We start from the raw sequence: 18228 nt of genomic DNA on the forward strand, positions 1-18228 counted from the left end.
CGATGAACGCTTTCCCGAATAGCTGTCAGGCATCCGCCAACAAATTATAACCATGATCAGGTGTCTGTAGGAACCTTAATCGGTAGTATCGATCACTGCGGAGTCAGTAATGGCGTTCTTTTGCTCCTCGTTTTGGATGCGAAATCAGCACACATGTAGGCAGCCGTTCCCATACAAATGTCGGTGTCGACGTCAGGAAACTTTCCGAGGTGCGGAGCCATAAGTCGTCACCTCAGTGTATATACTTCAAGAAGCGTGGTCATTGCCATGGCATTTAGGTTGAATGGCCGACAGCATGATAAATTGCAACGAATAATGCAATATCGTTTACACACTTCGGTTTTATTGATGGGCAACACAAAAACAGTATGGGGAAAGCGGTCAGGAATCCCGCGACCTCGTGCTCAGCAGCAGCAGTTTTCCACACAAGCACTGGGCCATCCCAGCAGGCTCACAAACTTTGCACGAGCGTCCGCACAGCGCAGAGGTCTACGCTGGTAATACATACCCACCTTTGACCTAGGTTCCCGTGCCGCATCGACATCCCCTGTCTATACGCTTGCGCTACCTGCTGAGGGCGGAGTCACATCGCATGGCACTTTATGGCGTCACCCGCAGCGTGAGGGGAGCAGGAAGAGCGTCGGACTGTGAAAAAAGTTAGGCGCGCAGACACGGACCCTTGCGTCCGTGTCTGCACTGCCTTCGCAGTAGACCCACATATTGAGATATCGCTATATCCAGGCTCGCCAAGGAAGACATTGTGTTAAAACACACACGCACACACAAAGAAAAATGAGAAGTCAGCTTTGTGGCGAAGGTCAGTACCCTTGAGATCAATAAACAACAGCATTTCATAAAACGAAACTTTATTGCGCGCAAGGAAGGCCCCCGCACCCGCTTTCAAAGACACACACAAAGACACACAAAGACACACACACACACACACGCGGCGCGCGCAGTGATAGGCATAACAAGGCAAAAGGGGGTGTACTTGTTAGCTCCGAACGACCTACTAATTGTTTATCGTTATGAAATTGCAGATTAATTTGTACTATGCGTATCCACTGTCGAGGGACAAATATACGACCCACGTACCATGCTGCGCAAATACTACAGTATTCAGCCAATACTACAGTATTCAAACCAAATATACCGCCTCTCATTCTTGTTAGACTGAGAGGCGGGCTAGTTGGTTTGCCTTCATTGTGGAAAGTTTTTCGCGCACTAAACGCTGACAAAAAGAAGAGCACGCAAAGACCAGCTCCGTCTTTGTGTCCTTTTCTTGTTGTCTTCGCTTAGTGTGCGCAAGACTTTCTACAGTGTGCGCAGTACTTGCACTGCATGACGTAGTATACACGGTGTCCCACCTATCCTGCGCCAAGATTTAAATATAGACAAATTCCACGCAGCTGGACGGAACCAAGGTAATGTCGTTTGCCTTCGCGTGGAGATACCGACATTAATTTTTGCATTGCGCCTAATTACATAATTAATCTTAATTAATAAACTTCTCAAATACTGTAATTAGATTAAATGTGTCAATGAAAAAATTGTAGAGCAACAAACAACTCCCTATACAGCTTTCTGTTATTCCATATGTGCTACATAAATGCGTTCTGCCGAGCATGAACGAAGCCCGCGAATACACTCAAAATTGCCGCACGAGTGGCTGCTCGAGGCACATTGTGTGTATTCGCGGGCTTCCTTCATGCTCGGAAGAAGACTTCTATGTAGCACGTATTGGGCAACAGAAAACTGTATCGGGAATTCTTCATGTTGCTTAACAATTTTCTGACTGACACTTTTAATCTAATTATAATATTTGGGAAGTTGTATAAGTAAGACTAATAATGTCATTAGGCGGAATGCAAAAAATTATCTGAGCATCTCCAAGCGATGGCAAATAACATTACCTTGGTTCTGTCCGTCCACGTGCAATTTGCTTATGTTTAAATCTAGGTGCCTGATAGTCGGGGCACCCTGTATATTAAATGTACAGATGGAAAAATGAAGGATAGCCGACCGTTGCCGCCAGTGCGCGACATGGGCGTTTCTACAGTGGGCGGCTGGCCTATATTTCTTCACAGTTGGGTGTACAATGTGTTGTGAAACAATACCGCGTGTTTTTTGCAAAGACTGTGAAACATTCCTGAAACTAGAGAGCTCAAGGTGAAAATGGAATCACCTCCGTGCCTCCATCGCCTTATCTTATCAGTCCTTATCTAGAGGCCGTGCAGCAGGAGAAAGTTTCTTTTTCGCTGGGAAACAAACTGGGCGCTCATGGAGTGCAAGAAACCACGTGCAGAGTGAACGTCAGTTGTGGACGTCCTCTGACGTTTCCCAGTCTCTGTCACGTGGGCCAAACCGTCATTCTTATTTCGTTGTTTTACAGCGTATTAGTACACTGTAGTCGTGGAGATTACTGTTCGTGGTGGGAACTTCCCTCATACGTCATCGATGCGCCAAAAACGATGCTTAGCGTAGTAGCTGCTTAGTCAGGCTTGTCTAGAATTTTACCTTGCGGCGCGTGGTATGCGTGCTTTTTTTCTTATTATTCTTGTGTGTGCCTGCCACCTCTGAAAAAGTGATGATCGTGAGGTTTGTAACCGTTTAACTCTTTCCTTACCAGGCCTATAGCGATCGATCAATTTGATCCACAGTTTTTCTACACGTACTTAAAAACGTCTTTTGCAATGGTTCTACTACAGCAACGCTACGCAGCGTGTGAAATGACGATTCAACTTAAGCTATTGGTCAGATTTGACATGTTTTGTCATATTGGGGAGTCTGAAAAAATAAAAGCTTAAATGGAGCTGTCGTCGAAAGCCTGCAGTGCTCCTAGCACTTCCTTAATCAAACGACAAAAAAAAAAAATGCGCTTAGAAGCTTTTGTCGGGTTGTCTTATTTTCCGATACGACGTCTAAGCTGTTTTTACGATGTCTCAAACAACGGTAGATGATCATGAGTGCGTCTTATTTTGATGATTGTGTTCGAATAATATAAAGTGCAAGGTTATTTTTCCCATCGTGGATTGCCTTTCTCCGTTCGACAGCGTATGTACAGATTATTAAAAGCAATCCTTCCGCCGTGCGGGGATTTCACTCACACAAGAACATGCTTTCATAATTTTATTCGACTGATATAAAGTGCAACTTTACTTTTCCCATCGTGGTTTGCGTTAATGTATCAGCGTTTTGACACCATATGTAGAAATATTTAGGAGATATCCTTCCCGTTGTGTGGTGTTTTCACTCACACAAGAGCACGCAGTCAGTTTCAGACCGGCCTTCGGCCAAAGCTTGACTAGCATTCCTCTTACATTTAATGCTCTTACATATTGAACACCGCTTGTGCGAGTGCCCTTATTCATTACTATACAATATTGTGAAACACTCCACATTGCTGTACAGTACTGTACAGGAAATGTACAAAGCAAATGATGGCTCCAGCGCTAGTTGAGCGCGCACTAGACTAGCTTGCTTGCACAGAAAAGCTGATCGAGCGCAATAATCAACTAATCAAGTATGAGGAGGTTTTTCCATACTCTCTGACCTGAAACCATTGCTACGCGAGCCTAAAGAATCCCCACGTAATCCCCACATCGAAACAATAAAGATGGTTCGCATTGCGTCGTACGGTTTGTACACGTGGTTTCCCCACAAGCGCCCAGTTTCAGTTTCCCAGCGGAAAAAGTAGGAACATTTCTTCTGCTGTAGGACCTAGGAGAAGGACTTCTCACGCGATTTGAAAATTGATAGCAGATCACTTCGTCAATTACCACGAACTTTACATTGTCTGAAGTCATACAAATGCGCTAGTTAAGGTTAATTAGTGTATATAAATAATTAGCGAGAAAATTAGGACCATAGTCTGTTTTCCCACGTCCGCCGTTCTCATTTGGCCGGTTTCTTTTAAAAAAATCGCGTTTTTATTTTGAGCGCTCTATAAGAATATTCGGCAGTCCTCCAAGATACATCGCGTATAAGACTAGACAACGCTGATGTGGCGCACATCATAGATGGAATTCGCGTTCTTTTTTTTTTTTTTTTTACCCTGATTTGAAGCAAGTGGCGTGTTGGAAGAATCTTTGAAGTGGCCAGCTCCATGCCGAGTGAGAATTTGTTCTCAATATACATTTTGCTCTCTCCGGGCCCCCTTACAGGCATTGCAATTATGTGGAGCAGCTACGTCGTGCCATTTTCTGCACGGTTCGAGTGAATATATAGTGTGTATTGTTGCTCATATGCGTCGTTTTCACGGCCCTCAGCTCCGCTTCAGGACGAATAGCCACAGCGTGAATGCTGCTATGACGACGCAGTTGAGCCGAAGCCTCTCCTCGTGGCGTAGGCGTCCGTCAGCCTTCGCTGGTGCCGATTTCCTGCAAGAAAAAACAGACACACATTTCAAGAATTTGAATATATATCTTTTTTCAACAGAACTCATCGCGATAGAAATGCAATATTCCAGTGCTGGGTAAATTTTGATGGGGAAGAAAAAAGAATGTTGTTAAAAAGAAAAATGAAGCGTCCGGCTGGCTCTTAATTACTTTAGCAGAAAGCAGCACAATGGACACCACACGATGAAGAGACTGACCAACCTAAGCTCGTTTGTCACTTCCTCGTGTCCAGTCTATTGCACTGTATTCCTGCTGAAAAAAAAAAAAAACGGTGAAGCTGACACGCATCCAAAGGGGGCAAGACTGACAGAACATCTGTTTCACCGCAGCTGACACACCTTGCCGGTCTGGTCAGACGTGCTTAGAGAAAGTGAAAATCTTCATCACCAATGATGCTTTATTTATTTATTTACTTTCATATACTATTTTACTGTAATCAGTAAATTTGAATTAGCCGATATAATTTCTACATTTGCCTTTCTACAGCAAGCTAAAGAGCAGTCGTTATGGAATGCGAAGAGTTCTAGCACAGATGACGTGTCCATTGATGGTGACCGTATTTCAGAGCGTCCTGGCAATTGGACTTGCAAGCCATTGCAAGACTTCGTAGACCAATTTAGTCACGATATCCCGGACGCCTCTCTTTTGAATTCTTTAGGAACCAGCGGCAGCTACACACCATGCCGTGGGACTGCCAACTTTAAGCCTAGCAGCTTTGCAAGAAGAGGCTGTAGTCGAAGTGGAGAGGTTAGCAAAGGCTCACGCATGCTACTCGAGATATAGTATGAAGGGTAAAGTGAGCACGCACAATCCTGAAGAAGAAACCGTACGGAACGAACTTCTGACGCCCATGAACGGTTCGGCGTGCCGCCTCTTCACGCAGCTCGACGGCCATGCCGTTGTTACGCCCGCGTTGCATGTCCTCGAACAATGCCTTTCCGCTGTGTTTTCTGAAGATTGGCCGTAACAGTGTTAAGTAACAAGTTTCAAGTGACCGATGCGTTATCAGTGTAAAAGAGGCCGGTATACACATTCATGTCGAGAACAAAGCGCCAGAAAACAAGCGCCGCTGTTTGTTCGCTTTTCTACGTCTTCTCTTCACAGAGGCCATCTCTCCTGAATTTTTCGTAATATTTACGTATTTAGGATCGTTCTACAATTTTGCGAGAATGTCAAGTTTTACGGAAAATAAATCCTGTTCGCAAAAATGCTTTAAAGCTGTTGAAAGACGGTGCGGCCCGAGATTGCAAAAAAAAAAAAAAATAAAAAAATTGTGGTGGCACAATGCTCTGTGTTCTCATGGCAGCGCAAGAATCCATACACCGGAGGTACCTGCTTCCAGCAAGTTTCTTTTCAGAAGGGTGTTTTTTCTTTCTTTCTTGTTTTTTTTTCTTTTATTTGAAGCAGGAGAAATCGGCAGCAGCGAAGCTGCTGATGAAGCCACTGATCTGTAAAGAGTCAGTCTCTGGTGTTTCAGATTTACTACCCATCAATCCTAGTTAATAAAGCGTGCGTGTCCAACAAAAGGTGTGCGCTCAGAGCAAAGTGCGTGCTACCTCCGCTCCCTCTCGCCTGATTTGTCCTGTGCAGTCGCGTAGCTAGGTCGTCTGGCACCCGGGGCCCCTAGGTCTTTTGTCACTCCCCCCCTCGGGTGTAGCCGGCGGAAAGGGGGGTGTCTTCAGAAGTATATAACCCCCCCACCCACTGGCCCCTTGCAACCGCCCCCCCCCTCCCCCACTGTTGCTACGCCCTGGTCCTGTGTGCGAGATTTTCGCGAATTCTGAGGTTCACAGGTTGGCACGTGTACACCTGTTTGTTGCCCAACAATGTTGCCCAAAGTTCGCCCACTAAGGAGTTATGGTATCTTCGGCTGGTCTCTATCGAGCGCTACAGACGCTCTGACACGTGGCAGGCATTCGCGTCGTTGAAACGGAGCGCTCCAGGAGTGTTTGGTTGGTATCGTCCGCGCGATAAAATTCGACCGGAGCGCTCGGAGCCGCTCCGACCCTCGTCGGCGCGGCTCCGAGATCTTGCCGAGCTCCGATTACGTGACGCCCGCAAATTTCCGTTTGTTGCGCGGCGAAAGCCGAAGTCGCCATTTTTATCGGGTCTGTGCTAGGCAACGTTCATCTACGTTGGTGCTATAGCTCACTGTATCTGTGTTGCAGTGGCGTAATTGCGGAAGCTGCCCATGGATCCGGTTCCGTCGCTTTACGCTTCGGCTTGGATGGAGAGCGGCTCCAGATGTGGCTGCTCCGAGGCGGAGCATTCGAGCGCCCAGCCAAACACACCATTAGATTCACCAGCCGTGGTTGCTCACCGGCTATGGTGTTGCGCTGCAGAACACGAGGTCGCGGAATCAAATCCCGGCCACGGTGGCCGCATTTCGATGGGGGCGAAATCATGGTGTCTACCAAACGGGAAAACCGGGAATTCTGAGGGAATTCGAATAGTCTCGAAATACTCAGGGAAAACTCGGGGAATTTGTGTTTCCATCCTGGAAAACTAGCTGTAATCTTATTGAAAGGGAACGAAAGTCGTGTTAATGCTGGCTCCAGTAATAGACGAATCGCAACGAATCGTGATTGACGTGTGTCATCGGCACAAGGTATTGCCAGACTAGTTAACGACCGGTTTTCCAGACGCCCGATTTTTCGGACATGTCCGATAATTCGCTCGGCTTCGCAGCACCACCGCGTACTCCATAAAGTCAATGTATATTGCTCTGACTGCAGGTCTGAAATGGCATTAATCAAAGCCACCACCGCCGCCATTTCGAATATCTCGCCGCCTCGAACCGGTGTTCTCGCACGCAGATCCGCTGGCAGCCGTAGCCACCATGGCACAATGTTAGGCCTAGCTCCTTCTACATTCGCTAGTTTCTTTCGGTGCCGTGTTTTCTATTGAAAGAATTCGCCGCTGTCAGCAATGGCACCGACTCCGCCTTTGCAATCCTCGCGATTGGCTTCGGAGCTCGCAAAGCACAACGGGGTGCGTAATGCTAGGCTCCGAAAGTTAGCGTCGCCTCAATACAGATATGTTACGCAGTAAAGCATAACAAGCTTGGAAAGGGGCAGGTGTCACGGGACACAGTATGTATTCCTTAATTATACACACGTGCACCCCCGTCTCCTGCCATAGTACGAGCACCGATATGCCTAATAAGTGTACTCGTAGGCCTTGAGAGCTTTTCCGGACGTGCCTGATGCAATTTGAGCCCTTAACTCTTTCGTTACTGTGAGAAAATGGTAGTTTTTTATACGTCTCGTGAAAAAAAAAATATTTACCACTACAAATACTGTTTCAGCACACATTGTAGCATAGAATGTGGTGCATAATGAAATTCTCTTTCCAAAAACATATGTTGCCAAACAAATAATTTTTTTATGGAAAACAATAATTCTAGAAAGCGCCATTTTTGCTTCCAGTTGATAAAAAACGATATCTGCTAAAATATTAATATCAAAGGAAATTCAGCATATTCATTTCAAAGATAACCCAGGAACACTTTGAAAAAATAAATGCTCAGTACACCGCCGTTCTTTGGATACAAAATATGGCCGTGAATCGATGTTTGATGGCGACCCCCTTAGTTCATTCTATGGCCTGGATTTAGGACAGAGGGCGCTTTTTAGTATCTTTTTCGCAGCGCCCCCTGGGCAATGCAAGAGCTAGGGTGGCTAGCCTACAAGAGCCCCAGCAAACGCGCAGTGGATAGATGGATGGAAGGTAGGAGCGTCCCCTTTGAAACGCGGTGATGGCAGTTGCCACCATGCTCAGCTTTTTATTTTGCCTATTATTTTTATTTACCTGTGCTGTGCGTTATTAAAATTTTCGATTTTCTTTAAATACGTCTTCCTACCCTTTTAACCTTATGTCACCTCTCTGCTTTTGAGCCACCAATCCTCCAATCGCCTTTTGCTTATTTCCACCGCATATTTATTTTCATGACTATTATTATCTCTGACCCCAGGGCCCCCGGAAGCGGACTGTGGCCACGTCGACATCGGGGGGATTGATACCATCACATTTTAGTATGAGGCGTTCTATTGTTTCTACAGATTTACCACACACAGTACATGTGTCTTCTTTTTCATTAAATTTCTTTTTATAGCTCCGCGTTCTAAGACAGCCTGACCTAGCTTCAAAGAGAAGGGCACTGCCTCTTGAGTTATCATAAAACGCTTCCTTCCTGATCTGCTGTTTCCAGTCTCGATATAGTTCAACATAATGTTTCTTTTCCATTGAAATTCTCCAATTTTTACCTTCTGCGTTTTTAACCTGTTGTTTAATGCTTTTTCTTTCTTCGTCCTCGTGTCTGGCATACTTATTGGTTAGCTTCCTAGTTCTTTTCCGTCATTGTGAGTCAACGCTCTTTCTGTGAAGTTGATCTGAGTTGCCTGCAAAAAGGGACCCAAAATAGTTGCTGTATATTGCGTAAATTCTACGGCTATGGCAATGACCAATGACGTGTACTATGAGCATTAAAATGCATTGCGAAAGAATGATGTAATATACAAGATATGTCAGACGCAAAAATTGGCTAGAGCACTATACTGCCTCACCAAAGCCCTTGAAACACAATGGCCTAGAGGCATGTGCTATACAAAACAACTGTCATAGCAACATCCTCTGGAAAGAGGGTGTGTTACGAATGTAATGGGCTTATAACATGTAGGACAACATCACTCAACGCGAGGACTGTGTTGGTCTTAAAAAGTGGTTCTTTGCCAATGAACATAGGTAGATGAAGAGGGACACAATACGGTATGCGAGAGGAAAATGTTTCCTCCCGTCTCTTTCGGCTTCCCGACACTCCGGGATGATGTGGAGGACGGTCAGCCTGTCACCACATCTACCACAGGTTGGAGGCTCGTTGCCAGTCAAGAGAAAGTTACGAGTGCCAAATGTGTGTCCTCTTCTGAGTCCAGTGAATAGGACATGTGTTCGTGTTTTCATAATTGAGGGCCAGAAACCTAACTTCGGCTTAATCACGTTAAGCTTATTGCTAGTTTCAGCATCCCACAAGCGTTGCCAGTGGCTTCGCAGTTTGTTTCGCAGAAAAGGCTTCAAGTCTGTGGCAGGGACAGCAGCAGAACGAATACCTTGCGATGCTATCGATTTGGCAATTTTGTCGGCAAGCACATTACCTTCGATCCCTCTATGGGCAGGATCCCAGCATATCATATTACTACCTGTCTACGAGATAAATTAATGTTGCACAAGATTGAGTAAACTTCAATAAAAACTGGATTTATATGCTTTTGTAATGACATTAACGCTTTTACAAGACTTAACGACTCTATGAATATTATTGCTCTGAAGCTTTAATTTCTTTTATATGTTTTACCACAGACAGCACTGCATAGGCCTCTGCAGTAAAGATACTTGTATGCGGGTTCAGTACACCTGATTCAGAGAAAGCGGGACCAACAGCAGCATAAGATACGCCAGCATGTGGCTTTGACGCGTCTTTGTAGAATTCGGAGCAAGAGCACTTTGATTGAAGTTCACGGAAATGCATTGTGATTTCGAGCTCAGGAGCGTGTTTTGGGACCTCTACAAAAGATACATCACATTCTATCACCTGCCACTCCCAGAGAAGTTGATTATTAAGACTAATGAGCTAAAATATGGAATGAAAAAAATAATCTGAATATCTCCAAGCGAGATACCTTGGTTCTGTCAATATACGTAGCATTTGCATATTTTTAGTGTGTGGCTCAGGTTACGTAGGACACCCTGAATGCCGCAGCTTATCTTTTTAGAAATTGTGCATAGAAAAAAGAAATGGTATGTTGGTACATAATAACCTGAAAATAAATTAAATTAAAAGAAAATTGTTTTCCTGGTTCGCTGCAATGTATTGGGACTGAACTAAATTATCACAAGTCTCTCTCGATGAACCTCTCTTACCTGGCCGAAGGCTTTATCACTTCCTTGTTGTTCTGTATCTACAATAGTATTAAATTATGAGCAGTAGTCAAGCAAGCGGAGAATACGCTGGTACGTACTGTAGAGTAACTGATGTCAAAGCTCTAAAAAAGAAATGCAAACTACTCCTCCTCCCCTATTGAAGATGGGGGAGAGTGAGCTACGAGAACATAAAAGAAAATTGGTGGGTTTTGCGTGCCGAAACCACCATATGATTATAAGGCACGCCGTAGTGATTTCGACCACCTGGGGTTCTTCGCACGGTACAAGGGCGTTCTTGCATTTCGCCCACTATCGAAATGCAGCCACCGTTGCCGCGGGATTCGATCACACACCCTCGGGCTTAGCAGCAAAACGCCAAAGCCACTACACCAACACAGTGGGTGACGAGGGCAAGTCCCCTTGTCGAAACGTAGGCTTCGGCAACATTCCTTGTGCGCTACTGCTCATGGCTTCAAGCCTCCATGTTGCGGCGAGCTTCTGTCTTGTTTAGATTCCATTTTGTTTGAGAGAAAGGTGTGCCGTTCTGTTGCATTCTCCATTATTTTCGGACGCCTGGGATTTCGCTGCCGTGGACTTTCGGTACACGCAAACTTACCTTCCCAATCTCAAGGAGGTATTCGTGAGTGAGAGTGAAAATCGGGAGCCCCCGCTTTTCAGCAGTGCTGATTAATAGTAGATGTGACAGTGCTGCAGAGAGAGGCACAAGCACCACAGCCACAATTATACAGTGGTATAACGGTGTTTCAACACTTTCCTTCTGGTCATGAAACTCTCGCGCAACGCTATGGAAATGCTTCATATAGTGCCCGCAGTGGACGCACCGCGCCGCTAGCGCAAGAAGGGAGAAAGTGGGGGAAACAGGAAATGCAGGCAAGATATTGATGGGAACGGTGGATAGAGAAGTTTTGAGGAAGAGAAAAAATATAAAGATTAAGGAAATGTATACGAAAAAGTCCTCCTCCTGCGAAAGCGCTGCACAAAGTTCTATACCTGATTAATTCAAGAAGGCTAGGGGACTATTCGTCATCGCCCCGTTTAAAAGGGGATTCAGATAAATTTCCATGATCACCTAATCGGGAATGTAATCGGGCGATGAAGCAGACGCCCTATACGGACGCCACAGTCGTTCTGTGCGTACATCTGCATTTGCGCAAGGGTCGGCTGCCTTTATCACGGTCCGAATATTGTCGCCCCAATGTGCAAATCACCGCCTCGTTTCTGCACAGTGTTCAACAATTTTATAGCGAACAATTTCGAAACACCTAATAGGCGTTGTTTCATTTACAGGTTCACATACATTTGTAACAGTGGCCTAGCTCACGAGTAAAAAGGTACACTTGGGACTGCTCCATCGTTATGAACTTGCTACAGAGCGATTACGCCTCGCCCTTTTCTGTACTTGAGTGTAAAAGACCTGCGCTACTGGTTTTAGCTGCTCGCGCTTGGTTTTACATAGTACATCTCTACATGTAAAGACAACATGCTTCGTGATAGCGACAATACCCAAGATTTGTTGAGTGTCTACGTGCCGGTCAAGTTTCGAGGGGACCTAACTAACCTAATTGAATGGCTAAATTTACTAATTAGCTAATCCCATAACTAATAAGGAACTAGCTAATTATCTAACTGAACTCACTGTTTGCGAACTAAATGCTTACTAACTTGGGTAACTGAACCAGCTAACAAGCTAACTGATAATTACCGAACAAGCAAGCAGCTAATTAACCAACTAAACTAGGTGTTAGCTAACCAATCTAATTATAACTACATTACCACCTTAGTAAACACAATGCAACTGACCTAACTAGCAAAATCTAATTCACTAACGAATCTAATAAATACATAAACTAACCGTGCACATAAACTTACAAATGATTTAAGCTAATTCCATAACTAATAACCAACTGAGGTTACTAAAACAACTAATTAACTAATTTGCCTCATAACTAACGACTGAGTAAACGAAATAATAACTAACGTGACCAACTATAGTAACAGAACTAAGTGAGCCAACCGGGATCGGCCTACGTATTGGGAGTGCCTAACGCCTGCTTCAACTCTGCTGGGTCGGCCCGGCATTGCACTATCTTCGGGATCAGCCCACGTATGGGGAGTGCTTAAGCTTGCTTCACCGTCGCCGCGGGTCGGCCCGGCGTTGCACCATCTTCGGGATCGGCGCATGTATGGGGAGTGCTTAACGTCTGCTTCGCCTCCGCCACGGGTCTGCCCGGCATTGCACGATCTTCGGGATCGGCGCATGTATGGGGAGTGCTTAACACCTGCTTCGCCTCCGCCGCGGGTCGGGCAGGTATATACAAGGTACCATGCGCAGACTGCAGCTGCAGCTACATCGGTGAAACCGGCAAATTCACGAGAAGATTAAAAGAGCACCAAAGGGACGTCTCCAACAAGAAAAAAGTATCGAACGCCCTTGCCGAACACGCCGATAATCGCAGTCACCGCATCGATTGGGAAACGCTGCTATAATAGCTAAGGAAAAGAATTCGATGACGCGACTCTTGTTAGAATCTTTATTTATTCAAACTACTGACAACAGTATCAACAGGACTGATGGAAACTTCCTGCTAACTACACCCGTTCCCTACGTCACATTTTGGCATAAAAACGACTTGCGGCTCTTGCCCGCTTTTAGTGTGATCAAGGAACCCGTACGGGTCCCGAAACTTCTCTGTGTGTTCTTTCACCTTGACTTGGTCAGTGGCCGTAATTTCTTCATCATGTTACCTGACCAGACGAACTTTCGTCGAACTCTTGACTACTAAACGGGGTTAATGTACAGGAATCTCGAGTACATCCTAAGGACATTGTAGGTTGCGCGTTTTGAAAACATTTATGGAATAGCCATCTTTTTACCTATTTCTGTGCGTCATGCGCTTGAAACGTAGTGTGTTTTCGGGTCCCCTTGATGAATAAAGCAAAACACTTGTTTATATTTGTTTGAATTAGGAAGAATGTTATCGGTTGTCTATGTTTTCGAGCTCGTGCAGGTTTCGATTGTCACATGCCTCCAATGTCAGTGCCCATTGGAGCACAAATCTCCAGTGAATGTCCAAAGGACGTCCTACAAAGGATATTTTTACATCCGTCGGACATCCCTAGAAGTCCCGATGATGTACTACGTATGCCCATGGGATCGTCCGACGCAAGAGAATTGCACATCCAACGAACGTCCATCGTACATCAAACTCAAATTTTCGGACGTCTACAGGACCTTTGAAGATAACCCATTGGAGCACCAACATCCTACAGATGTCCAGCAGAGATCCAAAACGGGACACTCAATTGCCCATGGGATATTCGGACATCCAAGAGATGTTTAAATACGGATTATTCTTATTGCATAATCTCGAGTACATTCTAAGGACATTTTTGCAAGGATGTAGGACGCTTCTGGGACATTGGTTGTGGATTTAGGGTATCCACAGGGCGTCCACATCGATTATAAATTACCATCATTGGCACGATCCTCGGAATGGGCCCTAGCAGTGCAGCAAGCCTGCTGCAATTTACATACAATTAACAAAGTAAGTGTGGCCTGGTTTTGTGATGGCTTGTGGGCAATGATGAAAAGCAACTGCATGGCTCTTGAAGATGCATCCCAGCAGTCCAATAAGGCAACCAAATATTTTTGTCGTGCAAAAGCTGAAGGACCAGCAGACAGGCCAGGAATACAGCCCACCGCATCTCAAAGCACTTTAAATGAAGGCTGCAGAGCAGCTAAGCTTTGTGCACATGGTTCCCTGCTATGCTAAGCAAATACATTACATACAACTTGATAAAAATGCATTTATTGAAAACACACAGACATGCAAGCTATACTTCTTTTGTGCTAGGAACGAAGCTACAGAACTAAGTTCTGCAGGCTGTTGAATCATTTGACAATCTCATTAAAAATACAGCATTTATTTCAATAAAACAATTGCAGGAAGATCACTAGTTGTACTCTGAAATGCACTCAGCAGTTTTCAGTAAAGCCCATGAATGCAAACAAATAAAACTAAATAACTTCATCATACAAGCTCAGCCATTAGGAGTTATTTATACCGCATCATGGTTAGTAAAAGTGCACATGACTGAAACTGTTTACAAATGCACTTTGGGTAGCAAGAACATTTAAGAATTTGCAGTGGGGCCACTACGGAACTTATCATGTGGCTTGCTGTGGGCTCACTTCCGTGGTCGAAGGCACATCAATGCAAAAATTGCTGAACAGTTCAGATATGTTAGCCACTTTAGGTTGCCACAGCCTTTTCCTAGGCCATATTCAGTAGTTCCACCAACACAAGTTATGCTAAAGATGTCACAACTACATTAGGCATTAACAAAATTACATGAGACTAGTTCAGTGATCATATATACACAGACAGCTGCTGTATGATCATCCATTTATAGAGCAAATGCGCTAGCATCCATAACAAGTTCTGGTAAAGGTCACCAGAGCAAACAAACACTTTCATGTAGTGACGAGACCATTTCAGTTGAGATAATTTGCAGATGCACCTCGGCCAGTAAAAGAACTTTAAAAGCTCTCTGCAAGGGTGGGGTACAAAGAAAGTTAGTTGGAGGGCTACTGTGGGCTGGCTCGCTTCAACGGTCGCAAGCACATAAATGCAATATTTGCTGGATAGTTCACAGGTGTCTTAGCCACAAAGGAAGCTACTCCAGACTTTCTGCAGGCCTGCTTCAGTGGTCGCACACTATAATAGTACTAAATATTTTATAGACACACTGGGCATAAAAAAAATTACTGAAGGATCACTTAGCAGTTGCCAACACGAACATTACTGGAGAGTTCAGAGATACACGGGCAGTTACAAGACACTTGCTTCAACACAATACCAAACTGATTTCACAGGTACTAGAAGTTACAAGACACTTGCTGTACTTGAGTGGTCACAAACACAAATTCACCATGAGTGTTCATAGGCTTGAAGGCTTCTAAGCAAGTAAACATAAGCTGAATGTCACCTTTCCGCGGTCACATCCAAATATTGATGAAGTCGTCGCAGGTACCTTGGCGACTACACAATTAAATACAAGCTTGCAGCATGCTCACTTCAGCAGTCATAGACAGAAAGATGCACTATGAGTTCACCTGCACCAAAAGCCAACAGAGGATTTGTGTGGGCTTGCTTCAGCGGCCACACACAAGCACAGTTTCATCCTAAAAATTCACCGGCATCAGACAGCCTCACTGGGAGTTACCAGAGGCAGAGTGTGGCTGTTCTTCCATGGCAGCAGATACAATTACTTCTGAAAAGATTGCAGGTATCTTGGCGACTAAACATTTCACTAAGGCTCACTGCAGGCTAGCTCAGCGGTCGAAGATGGCTACATTGCAGTTCACGTGTACTAAGAAATTTAGCGGGGCCTTTCTGTGGACTTGCTTGAACAGTCCCAGAGACAAACATTAACCCAGAGTTCACAGGTACATCGGTCCATAAGGAAGTTGCCACACGCTGGGTGAAGTCTCGTCCATAGTTTCAGATGCAGAACAGAAGAGATCCCGGGTATGCTACACAATTTACTAGTCATCCTGAAGGATCGGTTCCAGTGGACGGAGACACGACGGAGCATTGTCGCCAGGAACATAACGAGCGCAGCATTGCACACTGTTGCACGTTGATAGACAGAACAGCTTACAATCTAGATTGCCCACTGTTGTAAATTGATGGACAGAACAGCTTACAATCTAGACAGCTCACTGTTGTACATTGTTGGACAGAACAGCTTACAACAGCCCACTGCTGCACATCGATGGACAGAACAGCTTACAATCTAGAGAGCTCACTGTTGTACATTGTTGGACAGAACAGCTTACGACAGCCCACTGCTGCACATCGTTGGACAGAACAGCTTACAATCTAAACAGCCCACTGCTGCACATCGTTGGACAGAACAGCTTACAATCTAGACAGCTCACTGCTGTACATTGTTGGACAGAACAGCTTACGACAGCGCACTGCTGCACATCGTTGGACAGAACAGCTTACATACGAAACAGCCCACTGCTGCACATTGTTGGACAGAACAGCTTACATACTAAACAGCCCACTGCTGCACAGAACAGCATACAAACACCAGCTTCGTCATATCTACAGAGTAAAAACAGTTGCACCATTTGATGTGCATATGTGCCACACAACAGTAACCGCCATCTCTTTTGTTCGCATTTCCTTTCTTTATCGCGGTGATGCCGTACTTCCCAGTAACGACCAGCATGTGCGTTATCAGCACGACATAGCATTCCCGACAGGAAAGTAGCGGGCGCGGCGTTTTCAAGAAAGAAAATGCAAGCAAGGAAGATGATTATTGTTGTGTAGCAGAGATACACCCCAAAGGGTGTAAGTTTGCCTAAGAGTGTAGCAGCTCCCTCCGGTGATTGCATTGCTTACGGGCTGGGACCGCCCACTATTGCACATTGATGGACAGAACAGCTTACAATCAAGACCGCCTACTGTTGCACATTTATGCACAGAACAGTATACAAACACCAGCTTTGTCATATCTACACTCTAAAAACAGTTGCACCCTTTGGGGTGTATATTTGCCACACAACAATAATCGTAAACTGTCTTGCCCGCATTTCCATTCTTTAACGCTGTGAGCCCGGCACTTTGAAGTCACAAATGGCATGCACATTATTATCACGACGGAGCATTGTCGCCAGGAACATAACGAGCGCAGCATTGCACACTGTTGCACATTGATAGACAGAACAGCTTACAATCTAGATTGCCCACTGTTGTACATTGATGGACAGAACAGCTTACAATCTAGACAGCTCACTGTTGTACATTGTTGGACAGAACAGCTTACAACAGCCCACTGCTGCACATCGATGGACAGAACAGCTTACAATCTAGAGAGCTCACTGTTGTACATTGTTGGACAGAACAGCTTACGACAGCCCACTGCTGCACATCGTTGGACAGAACAGCTTACAATCTAAACAGCCCACTGCTGCACATCGTTGGACAGAACAGCTTACAATCTAGACAGCTCACTGCTGTACATTGTTGGACAGAACAGCTTACGACAGCGCACTGCTGCACATCGATGGACAGAACAGCCTACAATCTAGACAGCTTACTGTTGTACATTGTTGGACAGAACAGCTTACGACAGCCCACTGCTGCACATCGTTGGACAGAACAGCTTACAATCAAGACGTCCCACTGCTGCAAATCGTTGGACAGAACAGCTTACAATATAGATCGCCCACTGCTGCACATCGTTGGACAGAACAGCTTACAATCAAGGCAGCCCACTGCTGCACATCGTTGGACAGAACAGCTTACATACGAAACAGCCCACTGCTGCACATCGTTGGACAGAACAGCTTACATACGAAACAGCCCACTGCTGCACATTGTTGGACAGAACAGCTTACATACTAAACAGCCCACTGCTGCACAGAACAGCATACAAACACCAGCTTCGTCATATCTACAGAGTAAAAACAGTTGCACCATTTGATGTGCATATTTGCCACACAACAGTAACCGCCATCTCTTTTGTTCGCATTTCCTTTCTTTATCGCGGTGATGCCGTACTTCCCAGTAACGACCAGCATGTGCGTTATCAGCACGACATAGCATTCCCGACAGGAAAGTAGCGGGCGCGGCGTTTTCAAGAAAGAAAATGCAAGCAAGGAAGATGATTATTGTTGTGTAGCAGAGATACACCCCAAAGGGTGTAAGTTTGCCTAAGAGTGTAGCAGCTCCCTCCGGTGATTGCATTGCTTACGGGCTGGGACCGCCCACTATTGCACATTGATGGACAGAACAGCTTACAATCAAGACCGCCTACTGTTGCACATTTATGCACAGAACAGTATACAAACACCAGCTTTGTCATATCTACACTCTAA

At 45.2% G+C, this 18228-nt stretch overlaps 2 protein-coding genes across 3 annotated transcripts in view; one reads left to right on the forward strand and one right to left on the reverse strand.

The window, feature by feature from the left end:
- Positions 1 to 18228, forward strand: part of LOC142567368 (uncharacterized) — a 996706-nt gene that overhangs the window by 789352 nt on the left and 189126 nt on the right. The gene's annotated exons all lie outside the window — the stretch shown is intronic.
- The window catches only part of LOC142567274 (uncharacterized), a 67736-nt gene continuing 51436 nt past the window's right edge, over positions 1929 to 18228 (reverse strand). For both annotated transcript variants that reach the window (XM_075677826.1, XM_075677825.1), the window contains one exon: positions 1929 to 4379. In XM_075677826.1, the coding sequence (XP_075533941.1) occupies positions 4265 to 4379 (115 nt within the window). In that variant the 3' untranslated portion in view covers positions 1929 to 4264. The remainder of the gene's footprint in view (positions 4380 to 18228) is intronic.

This window comes from Dermacentor variabilis, chromosome 1, assembly GCF_050947875.1.
Source record: "Dermacentor variabilis isolate Ectoservices chromosome 1, ASM5094787v1, whole genome shotgun sequence".
NCBI lineage: Eukaryota > Metazoa > Arthropoda > Arachnida > Ixodida > Ixodidae > Dermacentor > Dermacentor variabilis.